Source organism: Ailuropoda melanoleuca, chromosome X (genome assembly GCF_002007445.2).
Source record: "Ailuropoda melanoleuca isolate Jingjing chromosome X, ASM200744v2, whole genome shotgun sequence".
Taxonomy (NCBI): domain Eukaryota; kingdom Metazoa; phylum Chordata; class Mammalia; order Carnivora; family Ursidae; genus Ailuropoda; species Ailuropoda melanoleuca.
In genome coordinates, this window is record NC_048238.1 from 45,429,634 (window position 1) to 45,455,174 (window position 25,541).

Consider the following 25,541-nt stretch of genomic DNA (forward strand, 5'->3'; position numbering starts at 1 on the left):
TTATATATATATATTACTCAGCCAACAAAAAAATAAAATCAATGACATGAATGGAACTAGAGGGTATTAAGCTGAGTCATAAGAAATAAGAATAAGAAATAAGGCAATCAGAGAAAGACAATTATCCTATGATTTCTTTTTTTAAAAGATTTTATTTATTTATTTCAGAGAGAGAGATTGAGAGAGAGAGAACAAGTGGGGGGAGGGGCAGAAGAAGAGGGAGAAACAGACTCCCCACTGAGCAGGGAGTCCAATGCAGGACTCGATCCCAGGATTCTGGGATCATGACCTGAGCAGAAGACAACTGAAACACCAGGCACCCTGATTTCACTCATATGTGGAATTTAAGAAACAAAACAGAGAATCATAGAGGAAGGGAGGGGAAAATAAAATAAGATGAAATCAGAGAAGGAGAAAAACCATAAGAGACTCTTAAGCTATAGGAAACAAACTGAGGGTTGCTAGAGGGCAGGTGAATGGGGGATGGGGTAATTGGGTGATGGGCATTAAAGAGGGCACTTGATGTAATGAGCAATAGTTATATGCAACTGATGAATCACTAAACTCTACCTCTGAAGTTAATACTATACTATATGTTAATTAATTGAATTTAAATAAAAAATGAAAAAATAAAAGAGAACCAGAAATTGTGATGTGAGAAATGGTTGAAGAAGAGGAACAGGAGATTTTGGCCAGGTGTCGTAATAGCTTACATGTATTGAGTGTTTAATGAGAGAACATGACACGTTGGCTTTAAATTTCTGAAAGGCTGATGTCTCCTAATCCCCCAATGCCTATCTTCTCCACCCACATCTGTCATCTCAGTGAATAGCACTATCATCCATCCAGTTACCTGAGCCTAAAAAGAATATGGGAGTCATCCTAAATGTGTCTTCATCCCTCACCTCTCAGCAGGCACCAGATACTCTCCACTCTATCTTCTAAATACACCCTTCTATTGATTTCCATTCCTTCTTGACTGGGCACTTACTCTAGTTTTGTGACTAATTTATCTTGTCTACGGTCTTGTTACTTCTGATGTATTCCTCATACTAGCAGCCAGAAAGATATTTTTAACATGCACATCTGACCATGGCATTCCTCTGTTTAAAACTCTTCACCATTTCCTTATATCTTTTAGAGCACAGTGTGAACTATTTTATTGGGTGACCCATTTGTCATAATTGAGTCCAAAATGATTTCTTCATCTCTCTCCCATTGCATTCCTTTTCCTCCACACACTTTGCTCTAGCCAACTTGAACTAGTTATATAGTTCCCTAGAGATAACATAATTAGTATATGCTAGTCCCTTATTTCCAATTCTTCACCTGCCAAATTCCTATGCATTCTTCAAGATTCAAGTTGGCTATTGCTTTCATTGAGAAGCCTTCCCTGATACATATCTATCCCTCCCATGCAAGGTTAGGTACTCAAGAGTGTTCTCCCAGAGCCTCCTTTATTTCTTCATCTCAGCACTGACTCACTGTTATGTCTATAAATTTGTCAGTATCTCTCAGTATCTCTCACTAGACTGTGAGCTCAAGGTCAGGACTCTCCTCTATGTCTCTAATACACAGAATGGCCCAGTTCTGTTGTATAGATTCAAATTGTGTTGAATCAGTAAATGGATAGATGGAAGGGTGGATGAAGAACAAAGGGATTGGACCTGTTATATGCCTTAAGAGACAAAAATAGGACAAATCAGTTAAAATTTCAGGGAGGCAGATTTCAGCTTGATTGGACTGCATTTGATGAAAGCGATGAGTCTCTTTTCATTGGAGGTATGAAAAGAAGATACAGACAAACATTTAGCTGCCATTTCAAGTATCTGATGGAGGGCTGAGGGAGGTAACCTATAAGGTCTCTTCTGTCTCTGAGCTCCAGTAATTTCATGAAATAAGGAACAATAAAATGTGGCCAATGATCCAGTTCTAGACCACATGTCTAGAATCTAAGAGTAGTTATATTTCTGATACAAGCCTGAGGTCCAGTCCCAGTTCTACTTCTTTCTGGTTGTATGAATCCTTGAAAACTCTTCTTTTGGATTCTATGTTTCCTCTCTCCAACAATGAAATGATTCCTAACATGCAGGTTTATTGTAACAAATCAATAAGGGTCAAGCTTTGTGCCCAGTGCATATTAAGGACTCTATATTATGGCTTCTTTAAATTTCATAGGATTGTTTTAGGCCAGGATAGTCAGGAAATACTTCCTATAGGAAGTAAGAAGAGAAGCTTGGAGAAGAATACCACCTTAATGCCTCATAGAGGTCTTTTTAGGTATTATCCAAGCCTGAGGAAAAGTAAGGAGGAAAGAGTAAGGTGCTCTTTGCTCCTTACCCTGATGTTTTCTGCAATGATGCCAGGGTCATTACAGATGGACTCAATGAAAAAGACCTATAAGAGAAAAAGAAGAGAAATTTTCAGCAGGGAATTATATTTGGTAGGGCCAAACATAGCTTCACCTCTTCTCGGTGGCTCTGAGTCATCCCTAGGGGTATCTCTGACAACATAATTTCATACAGTGCTACTTTCAGGATTCTGAGTTTTATGAGGCATATTGACTCTAAACTGAATGGTCCTAGATTATTTTAAAAATGTTTTTCTTGTTTTTAGTTCTTATATATGCTTTTTGTAGTAGTTCTCTTCCCTCCTTCCTCATTTCCACCCCCAACAGTGTCAGCCTGTCAGCAATTATCTTCCATTACCTAACATGGCACCTCTTTCCTGTTCAGTTTTGTTTCTTCTAACTGTGATCTGGAAAGCCATATAACCAAATGAAAATGTCGAGCCTGATTTATAGCTGATTTGGCAGATTGGAGTCCTCTGGTTTGCCTTTCTTTGGGGTTTGTACTAGATAAGTAGGTTCTAGATAAGAGTGGGAGTGTTACTATACCTTGTAACCATGTTCTTTAGCAAACTGCAGAATTAGTGACCGTCGTTCTCTGGTGGTGTTGGTAGCATCAAAAACCTAGAAACCAATGATGAGATTGGATTTCTCTGAATCTGGTTTTGAGAGAACACCTACTCCTTGACTATCCTTATGCTAAGTGGAGAGCTTCCAAGGTGAGATAGAACTTGACTGAGTTTTGAAGGATGAGAAGGATGCGAGAGATGGAACTGGAGGAGATTATGCTAAGTAAAATAAGTCAAGCAGAAAAAGACAATTATCATATGGTTTCACTCATTTATAGAACATAAGAAATAGCAGGGAGATCGGTAGGAGGAGGAAGGGAAGAATGAAGAGGGGGTAAACAGAAGGGGGAATGAACCAGGAGAGACTATGGACTCTGGGAAACAAACTGAGGGCTTCAGAGGGGAGGGGGGTGGGGGACTGGGATAGGCCGGTGATGGGTATTAAGGAGGGCACATATTGCATGGAGCACTGGGTGTTATACGCAACTAATGAATCATGAAAATTTACATCAAAAAAAAGGGAAGGATTTGAAATTGATTTGTGCCAATTTCTTAAGCATTCATTGAGCCCTTGCTGTCAGTCCAGAAATGTAGCAGACTCTAGGTATAAATGAGGAAAACTGTAAATTTTTGTTAGGGTAATTTCATAGGTAAAATAGCCAAGGATTAGAGGAAAGATTTGCCTTAACCAGGGCCACCAAGAGTTGCTAGGAGAGCTAGAACGTATCTTCTCAACTCCTAGTTGTGGCTTCTTCCTTCCCCATTAATTTGGAGCTCTTCAAGAACAGGAAACAACTCCCTATTCTCAGCATCTAAGGTGGGACCATTTGAGGATCTTTTCCCCTTTTAGAATTCACAAATCTTACCCCAAGGGTCTATGAGATTAAATTGACTAGATATTTAGGTAAATCTCTAGAACTTAAAAATGTTTGTATTGTAGTTTTAAACTATACCACAGTCTTACTGCATTCTTGGGGATGGAGTTGTGAAACATAGCGGTTATGAGTGTAGATTTTGGACCTATACAACCTGAATTCTAGTTTTGGCCTTGCTGCATACATGCCACCTTGGGAAATTATTCAAACTCTCTGTGCCATTTTTTTCTGGGCTATAAAATGGAGTATAACAGAAATGCCTGTTTCATGGGAGAGGGTGGAATTAAGTAATACGTGCAAAGTACTTAGAATAGTGTGTAGAACATAGTAAGTGCTCAATACATATTAGGGGTCCTTCATTCTGGCAGAAACTTGTGGGAAAATGCAAATTTTCTTACCGCAACATGACCTTCCTCATGGCTGAGATAGTCATGGACATCCTTCAGGGCTGCCAGGGCACACTGCCTGAGAAAGATGGAGAAAGAAACAGAGACAATCCCTGATTGAGTTCTTTTCTATTTTTCTCCATTATTTTTTGCACCATCTCTCAGATATCTCACATTAAATTATTCACCTATGAAACATCTACACAGGATATCCTATGTTCTAGGCACTATGATAAGCACAGACAGGTCACACAGTTGAAAGTGTCTCTGTGTGCACATCTTAGGGGCAGGCATATAGTGGCATACCCAAGAAAAGTGGACTAGTGACAAAGCCATAATATTAAAAACAACCTTTGAGGTGATAGAGCTCAACTGGAACTGGTTCTTAAATCCAGGTAGAGTTTGAGTATATGGTCTGTGAAGTAGAAGGCATTCCTGGAATGGGTAACAGTACAAGCACAGGTATGATGGTGGCAATATATTCGTGTATTTGGCAAAAATCTATTTAGTGATTACTCTTTGCTGGGTTCTATTATAAGGGCATGGATCAATAAATGAGACCTAGGATCTGTTCTGGAAGTGCTCAGTGTCTTGTAGGGGAGAGAGAACTTGAGATTGAATAAATGGGACTGGAGAGACTGGAATGGGCCAAGCTATTGAGACTCTTAAATGCTCAGACACTTAAATTTCCCCTCTCTCCCATAAGGAGTAGGAGACCATTAGTTCCTAAGTTCTTAAGTAGGGGATGGTTATGACCAGAAACAGGCTTTGGGCAGGCTAGAAGCAGGGCTTTCCCAATCACCCTTTGAGAGTCTGGAAGACCTCCTTCCTAACCCAAATTACTCTGCTCCACACCCCCATTATCTGAAGAAAGCCCTCCTTTAACCAGGGGCAGCACTGATCTCTAAAATATTAGGCACTTACTTCCTGATAAGTAGGGCTTCCATGTTGTCTGGGAGAAAGAATTCATAGTTCTTGTAGCTCACTGCCTCTCGTCGGTACTGGCCTAAATTAAACACTGAAAGCAAGGAGACCTGGTGAAGGGGTTGAAAATATTCTAGCAGAAAAATATCTCATTGCTGGGAGGGATTTAGAGATAGAAGGAGGTATAATTTATAGCTATATAATATACTTATAAAGCTTCAAATTATGGCTACCATCTCATTTATTCCTCACAACAACCCTGCAACATAGAAATTACAATCCCATTTCACAAAGGAAGAAATTGAATTTCAGAAATAGGAAGTAACTTTCTTAGTTAATAAGTGGGAAGCTGGGATTAAAAACCAGGTCTGTTTGAGAAAAAAAAAAAAACCCAGGTCTGTTTGGCTCCAAAGCTAGTGAACTTTCCACTATTCTATTTTATCATAAACTCTAACCCTTTCAATGCTCTAGTCTATTGGAAAGGTAAGAAAACAGATCCAGTGAGTAAAATCAGTCACTAAGGATCATCACAATGCCGGATTTCGAGCTGTACTACAAAGCTGTGATCGCAAAGACAGCATGGTACTGGCACAAAAACAGACACATAGACCAATGGAACAGAATAGAGAACCCAGAAATGGACCCTCGGCTCTTTGGGCAACTAATCTTTGATAAAGCAGGAAAAAACATCCAGTGGAAAAAAGTCTCTTCAATAAATGGTGCTGGGAAAATTGGACAGCTACATGCAAAAGAATGAAACTTGACCACTCTCTCACACCATACACAAAGATAAACTCCAAATGGATGAAAGACCTCGATGTGAGACAGGAATCCATCAAAATTCTAGAGAACATAGGCAACAACCTCTACGACATCGGCCAGAGCAAACTTTTTCATGACACATCTCCAAAGGCAAGAGAAACAAAAGATAAAATGAACATATGGGACTTCATCAGGATAAAAAGTTTCTGCACAACTAAGGATCAAACAGTGAGTCAACAGGTAACAGAACTAGACTGGTCCTCCTGAATCCTAGTCCCATGTTATTACATTTTCCTGTATCATGACAGAGAATCTAAATTTATTGCCCTATCTAAGCCATACTTTCTCATCAGTAATAGTGAAAAAACCTGAGAGAAGATAAGTAAAAGCGGAGAAAAAGGATAAGAGGTTAATGCAATATTTCATTCATCCATTCGATAAATACATTCTGATGCACACTCTGTGAAGCAGGACAGGAGTTCTGAAGTCTCAAAGATAGATGAGATATTCATGATGGGGCCCCAAGTAGCTCACAATCCAGCAGGTAGGACAGACAGTAAACCAGTAAACATAGAGTTCCCACACAGTTGACAGGCAGAGAAGGAGGCCCTTCTGGATGTGGAAAAAGGCAGGACTACTTCCAGCTGGGGAGGGGAAGTCAACAAGCCCAGACCTAAAGAGAGGCTTGGAGAGAGTGGACACCTTCTGAGCTCCAGAGGATGAGGTGAATGAAGGTGCCCAGCTTTAGTGAAGACCTTGTGGGAAACTCCGGGCTGTGGCTTCAATGTACTTGATTCTACATAACCTAAGGCTTGAAGAAAATCTTAAGTTTTTGAGTAAATGGTAATGCTAATCAAAATAGTAATATTGGTGTGGTAATAATAATAATGGTAATAAAAAATAACAATGGTAATAAAAATAGTATATTACTGATAGGATTGTGTTACGGTCTTGCAAAACTGGAGGTCCCTGAGAGCAGACATTTAATCTTACTAGTTTTCCTATACCTGGTACCCAGAATGCAGTTAGGCAGAGAGTATGTGCTCAAGAAATTGTAAAACTTTTAAGAGTGTGGTGGTGGTGGTAGTAGTAGTTACAGTTGTAGTAGTAGTAGTAGTAGTAGTAGTAGTAGTAGTAATCCTAAGATTGGTTATAATGTTTTGAGGCATTCCTGGTATTGAGGGAATATCCTTTCTGAGGCCTGCTACCTTACTCTTCAGCCAATGGCCAGGAGGGGGCTGTAGAACAAAGGGTTTCAGAGACATACCTTTAGTTGGTGTTCCTATCCAGTTGAGATATCTTGTGAGCTTCGTGGAGATGTAGGTCTTTCCTCGAGCTGGTAAACCCACCATGATCACCATTGTGGGGGAATTGGTAAACTGTGGTATTGATGCTGGAAGATAAACAAAATCTCAAAATCTTATCCCCAGGTTCCCATCATCTTCTGGTATCAGCTCAGAGATGTTGAATTGGAAAGAAATCTTCTCTACCATTATAACAACAACAATAACAAAAACCTGGAAATTTTCAAACAGACTTCTGAATTCATTAGAAAACAGATTACAGTGTGAACAGCTAACCCCAAATTCACAGAGACAGGCAGACATCTGCAGGGAGCAATAGGGCCCAGGTATTTTTTTGTCTTTCATAGATACTACTGCACAACATAAAACTCATAAGAAGACTCAGCTAAAAATTTTTAATAAATTGCTAAAGGTTCACTGTGGGCTAGTATGGGAATGTGAAGCCCCTGGGGGCTGAAAACATAGGTGGTTTTGCATCTTCTAGGAATTCCACCAGCTGACAGGGAAGACAGAAGAATTCTGAGAAAGATGCCTTGTAGTTCTGGCTTAGAGAGAAAAACAGAAGAGCAGTCATGGGCTGAAATGCCCAGACCATTCTCCCTCTGTATTCTGTAAAACAAAAGCCTTAGTCTTCACAGAGAAAAGGAATGCAACTGTAGTTTGAGAGCACTGGTAGAAATTAACCACAGCTGACAGAGAGGAATGGCCAACACCATTGAAACTCTGATGAAATCAATCTACTCCATCTCCCTAAAGAAAATAAGCCTTAATCTGCAGAAGGAAGGACAACAGAAACTGAGGACACTGGTAGAAATTCACCACAGCTGGAGAAGGAAAATGGAAAAAATACTGTAGCCCAGGAGGCATAGGAATATGCACTAGGCCCACCGTTATAGTTAAAGAAGAGTCAGGAACACATGGGAAGGTCACACCTCCAAGACTGAGGATAAGCCTGCCTAAGACTGAGGCTTAATCAGACTAATATGAAATGTCATTAGTCCCCTATTCCCTACTACCAGACTAAAATAAGTAAAATAATAGAAGAGTACATCTTCAAAGTATGCAAAAGATAATTGTCTCCAGAGAGCAGCACAAAGGGAAGAATCAAGGCAAGAAAAAAATGGTCTGAAGAGACAAATCATCAGGATCAGACTCAGTTATGATACACATGTTGGAATTATCAGGCAAGGAATTTAAAATAGCTATGATTGATAAGTTAAAAGCTTTTTAGAAAAGGTAGACAACATGGAAGATCAGATAGATAATTTCAGTATGGGGATGGAAAGTATAAGAAAGAATCAAATGTAAATGCAAGAGAAAAACACAGTAATCTGAAGAATGTCTTCAGTGTTCTCATAAGTTAACGTAGCTGAGGAATATATGAGCTTGAAGATAGATCAGTAGAAATTACACACCCTAAAATGCAGAGAGAAAAAAATAGTAAAAAACAAACAAACAAGACAAAACAAAATAGAACAAAACATCCAAGAACTTTGGGAAAGTATCAAATAGTGTAATATATTTGCAACATATAACTATCATATATATACATATATATGTAATTCGAATGTATATAGAGAATGTAATATATATGTAATTAGAATAACAGAAGGAGAAGAGGGAGATAATGGGAAAGAAGAAATATCTGAAGAAAGAATTGCCAAAATTTTCCAAAATTGAGTTATTGATACCAAACCACAGATCCAAGTATCACAAAGAATACCAAGCAGGATAAATAAAATTTAAAAGAGAAGCACACCACACCTAGACATAGCAAATTCAAACTGCAGAAAATTAGGCAAAAATAAAGTACTGAAAGAAGCCAGGGAAAAGGGATGGTTGGAACACCTTACTTACAGAAGAATAAGGAAGAGAATTACACTGGACTTCTTGTCAGAAGCCAAATAAGCAAAACAGATAGTGGAATGAAAAATTTAAAGTATGAAAGTAAACAACAACAGCAACAACAACAACAGCAAAAACCCCACAAACCCTGCCAATATGGAATTCTAAATTCAGCAAAAAAGTCCTGTAACAACAAAGGCGAAATAAATACTTCTATTTCAGGCAAACAAAAACAGGAAATTCATCATGGGCAGACCTGTCTTATAAGAAATATTAAAGAACAATATTTAGACAGAAAAGATGATATTGGTCAGAAAATTGGATCTACATCATTAAAGAAGATCATTAGAAAAGGAATAAACTGAGGCAAAATATAACTTTTATTTTGCATATTTTTAATTGTTCTGAAAGATAACTGTTTAAAGCAATAATAGTGATAATGTATTGGGTGTTCATAGCATATATCAAAATGAAATGAAACAACGACACATGGAAAGGAGGGAAGAGTCTGGTAATATTCTGTTGTAAAGTACTTGTTCTATATGTAAAGTAATATAGTGTTATTTGAAAGTGAACCCAAATTATTTTAAAACACACATTGTAAACCCTAGGGGGACCACTAAAAAAGTAAACAAACAACAACAACAAAAAACCCCCGAAAAACACAAAGATATATAAATGATAACTAAACACAAGCAATAATATGGGATCATGAAAATGCTCAAATAAGATGAGGAAAAGGCAAAAAAAAAAAAGATGAAAAAAAAAGAAACAAAGAAGTCTGGGAAGACAGTGGTGGAGTAGGAAAACTCTAGGCTTGCCTTGTCCCACAAATACAACTAGATAACTATCAAATCATCTTAAATAACCCCCAAACCAATCTGAAGACTGGCAGAACAGACTCCACAACTAAAGGTAGAGAAGAGGCCACATTGAAGAAGGTAAGAAGTATAGAAACACACCTTTGGAGAGAAACAGATCATGGCCACCATGGTGGGGAAGAAGCTGCAGTTGCAGAAGAGGGTGAGAGACAGATTAGCACACAGGGGAGCCCACATGGGGTAGACAAACACCCATGGAAATGGACTTGGAAAGTAAGAGGGGCTGAATTTTTTGAGTTCTTGTAACTACCAGGGCTTAAAGCCTGCAGGTTTAATGGCCAGCAGGATTGGCTCTGGGAAAGCACAGAAGGCATTAAAGATGCTCTTAGAGAGAAAGCAGGGTAAACAGCCCTCAGGCATACAACTTGAAAACAGCAATCTGAAGAGTGCCTGAGACACAAAATGGGGAGGTTATTTGGAGTGTGTCACTTAGTAGCAGCATTCAAGGAAAGACCCCTCTGGGAACAAAGGGAATGACAGGCACCATTTCTCTCCCCCACCCCTCAGTTTAGGCACAGGACCACTTGTGCGAGCCAGCCAAGGCCTACCCTTGCTACCAAACTAGTTTATACCAAACACTGCCACCCCCCCACACACACACACTCTGGTGGGACTGCCCTTCCTAGTCATACTTGCCTCAGTTCCATTGTGGCAGGACCCTTCCCCTAGAAGACCAGCCCAAACCCCTGCCCACATTGCATCCCTCGAACCAGGGGTTTTGCTGGGCCTTGGTTCTTGCAGCAATGGTGAAAGCACAAGCAGACCAGAACACACCTAGTTAAAACTTGCCACACTCAGACCAGGTACCAAATATTGGCCACAACAGATAATGAGAGCCTTTGCAGATGACTGGCCTAAAGGATAAAGCAGCAGGGGTACAATGGCAGAGCACATGCAGCACAAATGGAGACATGCCCTGAAACACTAGGCCATGGGGAATAGGGGACACTATACTAAAGGGTATTATAGGACCTCTTCTTCATAAGGCCATTATCCTCAAGAATAGGAGAAGTAGCTGACTTTCCTAACATACAGGAACATGCATAAGGACTTACATAAAATGAGAAGACAGACAAATTTATTCCAAATGAAAGAACTAGATAAGGCCATGACCAGAGGTCTAAGCAAAACAGATGTAAGTGACATGCCTGACAGAGAATTTAAAGTAATGATCATAAAGATACACACTGGACTCGAGAAAAGACTGGAAGGCATCAGTGAGGCCCTTAAAACACAGATAAGGAATAACATAACAGAGATAAAGGGTTCAATAAATGAGAAACACACTTAATAAAATGAACAGCAGGCTGGACGATGCAGAAGAACAAATTAGTGATCTAGAAGACAGAGTAACTGAAAGTGATCAAGCTGAACAAAAGAGAGAAAAAAGAATTATGCAAAATGAGAATAGATTCAGGGAACTGAGAGACTCCATCAAACATAATAACATTCATAGTATAGGGATCCCAGAAGAGAGAAAAATGTGGGCAGAAAATCCACTTGCAGAAATAATAACTAAAAAATTCCCTAATCTGTGGAAGGAAACAGATACCCAGATCCAAGAGGCACAGCGATACTCCAACAAAATCAATAAAAGCATATCCACACCAATACATATTATAATTAAAATTATCATATGGTTTCTCTCATCTATGGAACATAAGAACTAGGAAGATCAGTAGGAGAAGAAAGGGATAAAGAAAGGGGTATCAGAATGGGGAATGAAGCATGAGAGACTATGGACTCTGAGAAACAAACTGAGGGCTTCAGAGGGGAGGGGGGTGGGGGAATGGGACAGGCTGGTGATGGGTAGTAAGGAGGGCATGTATTGCATGGTGCACTGGGTGTTATATGCAACTAACGAATCATCGAACTTTACATCAGAAACCAGGGATGTACTATATGGTGACTAACATAATATAATAAAAAACATTAAAAAAAAGAGAATAGGAAAATAAAAACAAAGCAAAACAAAACAAAAAACAATTCTCTGCCATGTAGGAATAGAAAGAACATACCTCAACATCATAGAAGCCATATACAAAAAACCCACAGTGAATATCCTCAATGGGGAAAACATGAGAGCTTTTTCTGCTAAGGTCAGAAATAAGATAGGGATGTCCACTCTCACCACTGTTATTCATCATAGTACTAGAAGTCCTAGCCTCAGCAATCAGACAATAAAAAGAAATACAACACATCCACATTGGCAAAGAAGTCGAACTCACTCTTCACATATGACATAGTATTCTATCTTGAAGACCCAAAAGACTCCACCCCAAAATCAATAGAAGTCATACAGGAATTCAGCAAAGTGGCAAGATATAAAATAAAAGCAAAGAAATCAGTTGCATTTCTATACAATAACAATGAGACAGAAGAAAGAGAAATTAAAAAACAATCCCATTTACAATTGTACCAAAACCCATAAGACACCTAGAAATAAACCTAATTAAAGAGGGAAAGGATCTGGACTCTGAAAAGTATAGCACACTTATGAAAGAAATTAAGGAAGACAGAATAAAATGGAAAATCATTTCCTGCTCGTATACTGGAAGAACAAATATTGTTAAAATGTCTATGCTACCCAAAGCAATCTGCACATTCAGTGCCATCCCTATCAAAATGCCATTAACATTTTTCACAGAGCTGGAACAAATTATCCTAAAATTTATATGGAATGAGAAAAGACTCCAAATAGCCAAAGGGATGTTGAAAAAGAAAACCAAAGCTGGTTGTATCACAATTCCGGACTTCAAGCTCTATTACAAAGCTGTAGTCATCAAGGCAGTATAGTACTGGCACAAAAACAGACAAATAGATTAATGGAGCAGAATAGAGAACCCAGAAAGGGACCTTCAACTCTATGGTCAACTAATCTTTGACAGAGAAGGAAGGATTATCCAATGGAAAAAAGACAGTCTCTTCAACAAATGGTGTTGGAAAAATTGGACACCCACATGCAGAAGAATGAAACTGTACCATTTTCTCACACCATACAGGAAAATAAACTCAAAATGGATTAAAGACCCAAATGTGAGATAAGAATCCATCAAAATCCTAGAAGAGAACACGGGCAGCAACCTCTTTGACCTTAGCTGCAGTAAATTCTTGCTAGACATGTCTTCAAAGGCAAAGGAAACAAAAGCAAACTGAACTATTGGGACTTCATCAAGGTAAAAAACTTGTACAGCAAAGGAAACAGTTGTAAAACCAAAAGACAACCTACAGAATGGAGATGATATTTGCAAATGTCTTAAAGGGCTAGTATCCAAAATCTATAAAGAACTTACCAAACTCAACACCCAAAAAATAAATAATCCAGTCAAGAAATGGGCAGAAGACATGAACAGACATTTCTCCAAAGAAGACATACAAATGACCAACTGACACATGAAAAAAATGCTCAACCTCACTCAGCATCAAGGAAAAACAAATCAAAACCACAATAAGATACCTCCTCACACCAATCAGAATAGCTAAAATTAACAAGTCAGGAAACAACAAATGTTGGCAAGGATGAGGAGAAAAGGGAACCCTCTTACACTGTTGGTGGGGAAGCAAACTGGTGCAGACATTCTGGAAAACAGTATGGAAGTTCCTCAAAAATTTAAAAATAGAACTATCCTATGATGCAGAAATTGCACTACTGCATATTTATTCAAAGAATACAAGCATAGTGATTTGAAGGGGCACATGCACCCCAATGTTTATAGCAGCAATATCCACAATTGTCAAAATATTGAAAGAGACCAGATGTCTTTCAACAGCCAAATGGATAAAGAAGATTTGGGATATATATCCAATGGAATATTACTCAGCCATCAAAAAGAATGAAATCTTGCCCTTTGCAATGATGTGGATGGAACTAGAGGGTTTTATGCTAAATGAAATAAATCAGTCAGAGAAAGACATATCATATGATTTCACTGATATATGGAATTTAAGAAACAAAACAGATGAACATAGGGGAAGAGAGGGAAAATAAAATAAGACAAAATCAGAGAGGGAGACAACCCATTAGAGACTCTTCAATATAAGAAACAAACTGAGGGTTGCTGGAGGGGAGGTGGATGAGTGGGTGATGGGCATGAAGGAGTGCAATTGATGTAATGAGCAGTGGTTGTTACATGCAACTGATGAATCACTAAACTCTAACTCTGAAACTAATACTCTACTAGATGTTATTTAATTGAATTTATATAAAATAGATAAAATCATTAAAATTAAATATGTAATGTCTAGATTAAACAACAAATTTTAAAAAGGTAAAGAGAATTCATGAACTTGAAGATAAATCTGAAGAATTTATAAAGAATGTACCATAGAAAAAGGATAAAAATATGAAATTGAAATAAAGGCATGGATAGAATGGAAAGTCTATCATGAGTCTGATTGCAGTTCCAGAAGGAGAAGAGAGAAATAATGTGGGAAAAGCAACATTTGAATAAATTATATGTGAGAGAATTTTTTTTCAGAATTGATGAAAAACACCAGTGCTCAGGAAAGGAAAGCCCAGCTTAAAAAATAAAAATGAAAAGAAGCAACATTTAGAAAAATCATAATAAAATATAAGAGCACTAAAACCAAATAAATATTGAAAGGTAATAAGGGAAAAATAATCCCTAATAAGAGTGACATTTATATTTTCAATGCATGTGTCAATGCAGTAATGAAAACCAGAGATAGAGGAATAATATCATAAAAGTCTTATGAGAAAATAACTATTAAGTCAGTACTGTGTATTCTCCAAAACTCTTTTTCAAGAATGAGGATGAAATAAATACATTTTCAAGCAAACAACTGATAGAATTTACCAACAGACCTTCAGTATGAGGGGTTGTATGGGATATACATAAGGAAGAAGAAAAGTGGTCCCAGAAGGAAGGGCTAACAGTCAAGAAGAAATGGTGAACAAGTAAAATGGCAAACATGAAGGTAAAAAGAAGCCAACATGAACTTGGAAAATAACAATAAAAATGTCTAATTTGAGGGTTTATAAAATAACCAAGGAATTTTAAGTTTCTGTTCCAACAGCTTATAAGTTAGTGCTCTTCTCCATATAAAAAACAGGTCTGGGGGGGGTTAAGATGGCAGAGGAGTAGGGGACCCCTTTTTCAGCTGGTCCCCTGAGTCGAGTTGGATAGGTACCAGACCAGCCTGAAAATCCACGGAATCAGCCTGAGATGCAGGAAGATACATCTGGATCTCTACAAATGAACATCGCCAGCGCTGAGTATTGAGGTATGAAGCAGGGAGCCATGAAGCCGCGCACAGATATCGGAAGACAAATGGAAGATGGAGGGAGCCGCCATGTTTGGGTGCCGGGAAGTGGTAGCCAACTGCACGGGAGAGCGGGCGGACTCCCGGACCAGCACCCGCAAGAGAGCAGACTGAGACCATGAGCCGGGGAGTGCACGCCACCAGACCTCTCACAAAACTACAGTGTGCTCACTGAAACCAGACTGAGACCGGAGCTACAGGAGCGTGCGGGGGCGGCTGGCGGCTGGCGGTGTTACAAACACAAAGGACAGAGACACGCCGGCCCTGGAAGTGAGGGCTGGGACGCTGGGTGTGGGGCACACATCACGGGATGCTGCAGCATTGAGAAGCACCAACAGAAACAGAGTTAAAGTGGCCAGAACATCAGTGGAGAATGGGCCATGAATCCTCTGTTCTGAGACAGAGGCTGAGATTCGGCCACTGCTGCTCTGAATCTCAGAAGAGGCACAGAAAACTGCCAGGGAAAGCCGTCAGAGAACAAAAACTGTAAATACTGGCTCACAGTGTTCCCATCCCCATCCCCACTCGCAGGGGACATGGAGACTCTACCAAAACAGGGTAACCTGAGTAACGGCGTGGCAGGCCCCTCCCCCAGAAGGCAGGCTGAAAAATCAAGAAGCCCACATCCCTAGGATCTCTATAGAACAAGGGCACACGGCCTGGGTCCCGGGCAATAATTTGGGCTCTGGATAACCCCGCAACCCCTCCTCATCAGAATGACGAGACGGAAAAATCCCCCCCAGCAAAGAAAAGACAATGAGTCTGTGGCCTCTGCCACAGAACTAATGGATATGGATATAACCAATATCAGAAATGGAATTCAGAGTAACAATGGTCAAGATGATGTGTAGACTTGAAAAAAGTAATAACAAAAATGTTAATGAGAATATAGAATCTCTAAGGGCAGAAATGAGAGCGAATCTGGCAGAAATTAAAAATTCTATGAGCCAAATGCAGTCAAAACTAGAGGCTCTGATGGCCAGGGTGAATGAGGCAGAAGAACATATCACCGAATCAGAGGATGGGTGAGTAGAAGAGAAAGCTAAAATAGAATCTGGGCAAAAAAATATCCACGCTCAGGAATGCAGGTTATGGGAGATTACTGACTCAATGAAACATTCCGATGTCAGAATCATCGGCATCCCAGAGGGGGTGGAGAAAAACAGAGGTCTAGAAGAGATATTTGAACAAATTGTAGCTGAAAACATCCCTAATCTTACAAGGGAAACAAACATTTGAGTCCAAGAGGCAGAGAGGACCCCTCCCAAGCTCAACCACGACAAACCTACACCACGTCGTGTCATAGTGCAATTCGCAAATATTAGATCCAAGGGTACAGTATTGAAAATGGCCAGGGCAAAGAAATTTCTCATGTACCAAGGCAAAGGTATCAGAATTACGTCAGACCTGTGTACACAAACCTGGAATGAGAGAAAGGGTTGGGGGGGGCATTTTTAAAGCTCTTTCAGAGAAAAATATGCAGCCAAGGATCTTTATCCAGAAAGGCTGTCATTCAGAATTGATGGAGACACAAAGACCTTCCAGAATCACTAGTCATTGACCAATTTCATAAACATGAAACCAGCCCTAGAGGAGATATTAAGGGGGGTTCCATAAAAGTAAAAATGCCCCAAGATTGATAGAGAACAGAAAGTCACAACCGATAGAAACAAAGACTTTACTGGCAACATGGCATCATTAAAATCATATCTCTCAAAATTCAGTCTCAATATGAATGGCCCAAATGCTACCATAAAATGCCACAGGGTTGCAGAATGGATAAAAAGAAATGACCCATCCATTTGCTGTCTACAAGAGACTCATATTGAACAAAAAGGTACATTCAGAATGAAAGTAAAGGGATGGAATACCATCTTTCAAGCAAACGGACCTCAAAAGAAAGCTGGGATAGCAATTCTCATATAAGATAGATTGGATTTTAAACTAAAGACTATAGTTAGAGATGCAGAATGGCACTCTATACTCTTAAAGGATGTATCCAACAAGTGGATATGACAATTTTAAATATATATGCCCCCAACAGGGGAGCAGCAAGATACACAAGCCAATTCTTAACCAGAATAAAGAGACATATAGATAAAAATACATTAATAGTAGGGGACCTCAACACCCCACTATCAGAAATAGACAGAACACCCATGCAAAAACTCGACAAAGACACAAAGGCTTTGAATGCCATACTCGATGAGTTGGACCTCATAGATACATATAGAACACTACACCCCAGAACCAAAGAATACTCATTCTATTCTAATCCCCATGGAACATTCTCAAGAATAGACCATGTTCTGGGATGCAAAACAGTTCTCAACTGATACCAAAAGACTGAGATTATTCCCTGCATTTTCTCAGAACACAACACTTTGAAATTGGAACTCAACCACAAAGAAAAACTTGGACGAAACTCAAACACTTGGAGACTAAGCACCAGCCTGCTCAGGAATGATTCGATAAACCAGGAAATCAAAAATCAATTTAAACAATTTATGGAGACCAATGAGAATGAAAACACAACGGTCCAAAACCTACGGGATACTGCAAAGGCAGTCCAAAGGGGGAGATACATAGCCATCCAAGCCTCACTCAAAAGAATAGAAAAATCTAAAATGCAGTTTTTATATTCTCACCTCAAGAAGCTGGAACAGCAACAGAGGGACAGGCCTAATCCACATACGAGGAATGAGTTGACCAGGATTAGAGCAGAAATCAATGAATTAGAAACCAGGAGTACAGTAGAGCAGATCAACAGTACTAGAGGATGGTTCTTTGAGAGAATGAATAACATTGACAGACCACTGGCAAGGCTTAACCAAAAGATTAGAGAAAGGACCCAAATTAATAAAATTATGAAGGAAAAAGGAAAGGTCACAACTAACACCAATGAAATTGGAAGGATTATTAGAAACATTTATCAACAGATATATGCCAATAAATTAAGCAATCTGGAAGAGATAGAGGCCTTCCTGGAAACCTATAAACTACAAACTGAAACAGGAAGAAATTAATTTTTAAACAGGCCAATAAATTATGAAGAGATTGAGTCAGTGATAAACAACCTTCCAAAAAATAAAACTCCAGGCTTGGATGGTTTTCCTGGGGAATTCTACCAAACATTCAAAGAAGAATTAATACCTATTCTCCTAAAGCTATTTCAAAAAATAGAAACAGAAGGAAAGCTACCAAACTCATTCTATGAGGCCAATATTACCTTGATCCCCAAACCAGGCAAAGATCCCATCCAAAAGGAGAATTACAGACCGATTTCCCTAATGAATATGGACGCCAAAATCCTCAAGAAGATACTGGCTAATAGCATCCAACTGTACATTAAAGGATTATCCATCATGACCAAGTGGGATTCATCCCTGGAATGCAAGGGTGGTTCAACATTCGCAAAACTATCAGTGTCTTAAATTTTATCAGCAAGAAAAAAGCGAAAAAACATATTATTCTATCAATAGATACAGAAAAAGCATTTGACAAAATACGGCATCATTTCCTGATTAAAACCCTTCAGAGTGGTGGGCTAGAGGGTACATTCCTCAATCTCATAAAAACCATCTATGAAAAGCCTACAGCAAATATCATTCTCAAAGGGGAAATGCTGAAAGCCTTTTCCTTAAAATAAGGAACATGACAAGGATGCCCACTCTAGCCACTATTATTCAACATTTTACAAGAAGTCCTTGCTACAGCAATCAGACAACAAAAAGGGATAAAAGGTATCCAAATCAGCAAGGAAGAAGTCAAACTGTCTTTCTTCACAGATGACATGATACTCTATATGGAAAACCCAAAAGAATCCACTCCTAAACTTTTAGAAGTTATAGAGCAATTCAGTAATGTGGGGGGATATAAAATCAATGCTCAGAAATAGTTACATTTCTATACACAAATAATGAGAATGAAGAAAGAGAAATTAGGGAATCCATCCCGTTTACAATAGCACCAAAAACCATATGTTACTTTGGAATTAAGTTAACCAGATGTAAAGAATCTATATTCTAGAAACTATAAATCACTCTTGAAAGACATTGAGGAAGACAAAAAAAGATTGAAAAATATTCCAGGCTCATGGATCGGAAGAATTAACATAGTTAAAATGTCCATGCTACCCAGAGCAATCTACACTTTCAATGCTATCCCAATCAAAACACCAAGGACATTTTTCAAGGAACTGGAACAAATAGTCCTTAAATTTGTACGGAACCAGAAAAGGCCCCGAATCGCCAAGGCATTGTTGAAAAGGAAAAACAAAGCTGGGGACATCACAATGCTGGATTTCAAGCTGTACTACAAAGCTGTGATCACAAAGACAGCATGGTACTGGCACAAAAACGGACACATAGACCAATGGAATAGAATAGAGAACCCAGAAATGGACCCTCAGCTCCTTGGGAAACTAATCTTTGATAAAGCAGGAAAAAACATCTGGTGGAAAAAATACAGTCTCTCCAATAAATGGTGCTGGGAAAATTGGCCAGGTACATGCAGAAGAATGAAACTTGACCACTCTCTCACACCATACACAAGATAAACTCCAAACGGACGAAAGACCTCGATGTGAGATAGGAATCCATCCAAATCCTAGAGGAGAGCATAGGCAGCAACCTTACGACATCGGCCAAAGCAACCTTTTTCATGACACATCTCCAAAGGCAAGAGAAACAAAAGATAGAATGAATTTGTGGGACTTCATCAAGATCAAAGGCTTCTGCACAGCCAAGGAAACAGTAAAAAAAACTAAAAGGCAGCCCACTAAATGGGAGAATATATTTGCAAATGATTCTACAGATAAAAGACTGGTATCCAACATCTACAAAGAACTTCTCAAACTCAATACGTGAGAAACAAATAAAGAAACCATAAAATGGGCAGAAGATATGAACAGACTCTTTTCCAATGAGGACATACAAATGGCTAACAGACACATCAAAAATGTTCAAAATCATTAGCCATCAGGGAAATTCAAATCAAAACCACACTAAGATACCACCTTATGCCAGTTAGAATGGCAAAAATTAACAAGGTAGGAAACAGTAATTGCTGGAGAGGATGTGGAGAAAGGGGATCCCTCCTACATTTTTGGTGGGAATGCAGGTTGGTGCAGCCACTCTGGAAACAGTGTGGAAGTCCCCTAAAAAGTTCAAAATTGAGCTACCCTATGACCCAGCCATTGCACTACTGGGTATTTACCCCAAAGATACAGACGTAGTGAAGAGAAGGACCATATGCACCCCAATGTTCATACCAGCCTTGTCCACAATAGCTAAATCATGGAAGGAACCGAGATGCCCTTCAAGTGTTGACTGGATTAAGAAGCTTTGGTCCTTATATACAATGGAATATTACTCAGCTATCAGAAAGAACGAGTTCTCAACTTTTGCTGCAACATGGACGGCACTGGAGGAGATAATGCTAAGTGAAATGAGTCAACCAGAGAAGGCCAATTATCATATGATTTCTCTCATCTATGGAACATAAAAACTAGGAAAAACAGTAGGGGAAGAAAGGGTTAAAGAAAGGGGGGTAATCAGAAGGGCAAATGAAGCATGAGAGACTATGGACTCTGAGAAACAAACTGAGGCCTCAGAGGGGAGGGGGGTGGGGGAATGGGATAGACTGGTGATGGGTAGTAAGGAGGGCACATATTGCATGGTGCACTGGGTGTTATACGCAACTAATGAATCATCAAACTTTACATCAGAAACCAGGGTTGTACTGTATGTTGACTAACATAATATAATAAAAAAAATTAAAATTAAAAAAAACGAAAAAAACTGGTCAGTCTGAAAATTAATGACTCTTCTTGGACCCATCTGATAATTGAGGTCATATAGAAATCTGCCACCCTGAGATGTGAAGTCAGTCATTTCTAAAGGCAGACATCATCTAGTTTATTTATCTTGAGCCAAAAGTACTTGATGCCAGAAACTAGTTGGAACAATTAAATAGTAATTTTGGCATACTGCTGGAGACTATGGAGTAGCATGAGAATTAGGAGCTTCTGAGGCCTGTGTTCTTAGGAGCCTCCACACTTTTGCAGAAATTTCTTTCAAGAAATCCACAAGATTTTCACTCTGAGGATACAAGATAGCTCCCAGTATGACACCTGCTAGAGGAGGGCAATGGTAGCCATTGTGACTTCCTCTTAGACTCTTCTCCCTAACAAATGCATGGATTCCAAAAGGAAGGACTTTGCCATTCTAAATTTTACAACAGCTGGGGGAAGAAAAGTCTGACCCACAGCAACTTCTCCAGCATTAATATGTCACCTAAGGAGAACAATAATAGCCATAGTCAACAGAAGAGAGAACTTTAAGGTAATAGCATAACAATGCTATAGCAAGAGAAGGATCAAAACACTTGTAATGGACACAGCCCCCAATCAAAGGCCCACTGTGCAATCCAAAGATTAAACTTTGTGATGAGACTGGAGAACACCACCCTTCCCTCACACTTTTCTACCACACTAATAATCCTTGAATAATAATAGCGGCAATTACAACTGGGAAAGCTTCAAGAGAGAGATTCTGAAGCACAACCTAAAGCAAAGCCTGAAACCCAAGAGGAGAGACAAAAAAGGTCCCTAGAGAAATGTAGAGCCTCTTGTACCTATATCTACAACCAACTTCAGAAACTCTGAGACAAAGAGAAAATCTTGAAGTAAGCCATAAAGGGGACGGGGTAGGCAACTTACCTACAGAGGAACAATTATAAGAATTACAGAAGATTTCTCATCAGAAACCACGCAAGCAAGAAAACACTGGAATTGGGGAGGAGGTTAAGATGGCGGAGGAGTAGGGGACACCTTTTTCAGCCGGTCCCCTGAGTTGAGCTGGATAGGTACCAGACCAGCAGGAACATCCATGGAATCAGCCTGAGACGCAGGAAGATACATCTGAATCTCTACAAATGAACATCTCCAGCGCTGAGTATCGAGGTACGAAGTGGGGAGCCGTGAAACCGCGCACAGATATCGGAAGATAAACAGAAGGGGGAGGGGAGCCACCGTGTCAGGGTGCCGGGAAGCGGTAGCCACCTGCACGGGGGAGCGGAGAGACCACCGACCCGCACGCTTGAGACAGCAGACTGAGAACGGGAGCCGGGAGCGTGCGCCACCAAGCATCTCACGGAGCTCCGGAGCTCCAGTGTGCTCACTGGATCCAGGCTGAGACCGGGAGCTCCAGGAGCATGCGCGGGGCAGCTGGCGGATGGAGGGCCACCTGTACGGGGGAGGAGGCAGACTCACGGTCAGCACCCGTGAGACACCAGACTGAGACGGGGAGCTCCGAGAGCCCGCGCGGGGCGGCTGGCGACTGGTGGCTGGTGGGTTTGGAAACACAAAGGACAGGGATGTGCCGGCCCTGGAAGTGAGGGCTGGGACGCCGGGTGTGGGGCACACAGCCCGGGATGCTGCAGGGTTGAGCAGCACCAACAGAGACAGAGTTAAAGTGGCAGAACATCAGTGGAGAAGGATCCGTGATCCCTCTGTTCAGAGACAGAGGCTGAATTTCAGCCGCTGCTGCTCTGACTCTAAGAAGAGGCAGAGCAAACAGCCAGGGAAAACCGCCAGAGAACAAAAGCCGGGAAATACCTGCTCACAGGGTGCCCATCCCCATCCCCCGTCGCAGGGGACACGCAGACTCTACCCAAAAAGGGTTTTCTGAGTACCGGCCAGCAGGTCCCTCCCCGAGAAGGCAGGCTGAAAAATCAAGAAGCCCACAACCCGGAGCGCCTGAGTGACACAGTCATTAAGCGCCTGTCTTCAGATTAGGGTGTGATCACAACGTTCCAGAAAGGAGTCCCTCAACGGACTTCTCCACCTGGAGCCTGCTTCTTCCTCTCCCACTCCCCTGCTTGGGTTCCCTTTCTTGCTGTCTGTCTGTGTCTCTCTCTCAAATAAATAAATAAAATCTTTAAGGAAGAAGCCCACATCCCTAAGATCTCTATAAAACAAGGGCCCACGGCCTGGGTCCCAGTCAATAACTTGGGCTCTGGACAACCCCGCAATCTCTCCTCATCAGAATGATGAGAAGGAGGAGTCCCCCCCAGCAAAGAAAAGATAATGAGTCTGTGGCCTCTGCCACAGAATTAATACATATGGATGTATCCCAATTATCAGAAATGGAATTCAGAGCAACAATGGTCAAGATGATGAGTAAACTTGAAAAAAGCATCAGAGAAAGCGTTGCTGAGAATATAGAATCCCTAAGGGCAGAAATGAGAGCGAATCTGACAGAAATTAAAAATTCTATGGGCCAAATACAGTCAAAACTAGAGGCTCTGACGGCCAGGGTCACCGAGGCAGAGGAACGCGTTAGCGAATTGGAGGATGGGTTAGTAGAAGAAAAAACGAAAATAGAAGCTGGTCTTAAAAAAATCCACGCCCACGAATGTAGAATACGGGAGATTACTGAAACGCCCACGAATGTAGATGTCAGAATCATCGGCATCCCTGAAGGAGTGGAGAAAAAAAGAGGTCTAGAAGAGATATTTGAACAAATTGTAGCTGAAAACTTCCCTAATCTAGCAAGGGAAACAAGCATTCGTGTCCAAGAGGCAGAGAGGACCCCATCCAAGCTCAACCAGGACAAACCTACGCCACGGCATGTCATAGTGCAATTCGCAAATATTAGATCCAAGGAAACAGTATCAAAAGCGGCCAGGGCAAAGAAATTTCTCATGTACCAAGGGACAGGTATCAGAATTACGTCAGACCTGTCTACACAGACCTGGAATGAGAGAAAAGCTGGGGGGGCATTTTTAAAGCTCTTTCAGAGAAAAACATGCAGCCAAGGATCCTTTATCCAGCAAGGCTGTCATTCAGAATTGATGGAGAAATAAAGACGTTCCAAAATCGCCAATCATTAACCAATTTCGTAACCACGAAACCAGCCCTACAGGAGATATTAAGGGGGGCTCTATAAAGGTAAAAAGGCCCCAAGAGTGATACAGAGCAGCAAGTCACAACCGATACAAAGACTTTAAAGAGAAATGGCATCATTAAAATCATATCTGTCAATAATCTCTATCAATCTAAATGGCTTAAACTCTCCCATAAAACNTGCCAGGCATTAACCAATTTAGTAACCATGAAACCAGCACTACAGGAGATATTAAGGGGGGTTCTATAAAGGTAAAAAGGCCCCAAGAGTGATACAGAGCAGCAAGTCACAACCGATACAAAGACTTTAAAGAGAAATGGCATCATTAAAATCATATCTGTCAATAATCTCTATCAATCTAAATGGCTTAAACTCTCCCATAAAACGCCACAGGGTTGCAGATTGGAAAAAACGACATGACCCATCCATTTGCTGTCTACAAGAGACTAATTTTGAACCCAAAGATGCATTCAGATTTAGAGTAAGGGGATGGAGTACCATCTTCCATGCAAATGGACCTCAAAAGAAAGCTGGAGTAGCAATTCTCATATCAGATAGACTGGATTTTAAACTAGAGGCCTTAGAGAGAGACACAGAAGGGCACTATATTATTCTTAAAAGAAGTATTCAAAAAGTGGATATGACAATTATAAATATATATGACCCCAACAGGGGAGCAGCAAGACACAAGCCAACTCTTAACCAGAATAAAGAGACATATAGATAAAAACACATTAATAGTAGGGGACCTAAACACCCCACTATCAGAAATAGANCACCCCACTATCAGAAATAGACAGAACACCCTGGCAAAAACTAAGCAAAGAATCAAAGGCTTTGAATGCCATACTCGACGAGTTGGACCTCATAGATATATATAGAACACTACACCCCAGAACCAAAGAATACTCATTCTATTCTAATGCCCATGGAACATTCTCAAGAATAGATCATGTCCTGGGACAAAAAATAGGTCTCAACTGATACCAAAGGATTGAAATTATCCCATGCATATTCTCACACCACAATGCTCTGAAATTGGAACTCAACCACAAGGAAAAACCTGGAAGAAACTCAAACACTTGATGGCTAAGAACCATCCTGCTCAAGAATGACTCAATAAACCAGGAAATCAAAAAACAATTTAAACAATTTATGGAGACCAACGAGAATGAATACACAACGGTCCAAAACCTATGGGATACTGCAAAGGCAGTCCTAAGGGGGAAATACATAGCCATCCAAGCCTCACTCAAAAGAATAGAAAAATCTAAAATGCAGTTACTATATTCTCACCTCAGGAAGCTGGAACATCAACAGAGGGACAGGCCTAACCCACTCAAAAGGAAGCAGCTGACCAAAATTAGAGCAGAAATCATGAATTAGAAAACAGAAGTGCAGTAGAGCAAATCAACAGGACTAGAAGCTGGTTCTTTGAGAGAATCCATAAAATTGA

General features: G+C 40.2%; 1 protein-coding gene across 5 annotated transcripts in view; it reads right to left on the bottom strand.

Annotated features, from left to right (window-relative positions):
- PFKFB1 (6-phosphofructo-2-kinase/fructose-2,6-biphosphatase 1) overlaps window positions 1-25,541 on the bottom strand; it is a 72,019-nt gene that overhangs the window by 23,386 nt on the left and 23,092 nt on the right. For all 5 annotated transcript variants that reach the window (XM_034649496.1, XM_034649497.1, XM_034649493.1 and 2 more), the window contains exons 2-6: window positions 7,131-7,256; window positions 5,102-5,195; window positions 4,190-4,256; window positions 2,897-2,971; window positions 2,341-2,397 (exon numbers count right to left, since the gene is read on the bottom strand). In XM_034649496.1, coding sequence (XP_034505387.1) covers window positions 2,341-2,397; window positions 2,897-2,971; window positions 4,190-4,256; window positions 5,102-5,195; window positions 7,131-7,256 — 419 coding nt within the window. The remainder of the gene's footprint in view (window positions 1-2,340; window positions 2,398-2,896; window positions 2,972-4,189; window positions 4,257-5,101; window positions 5,196-7,130; window positions 7,257-25,541) is intronic.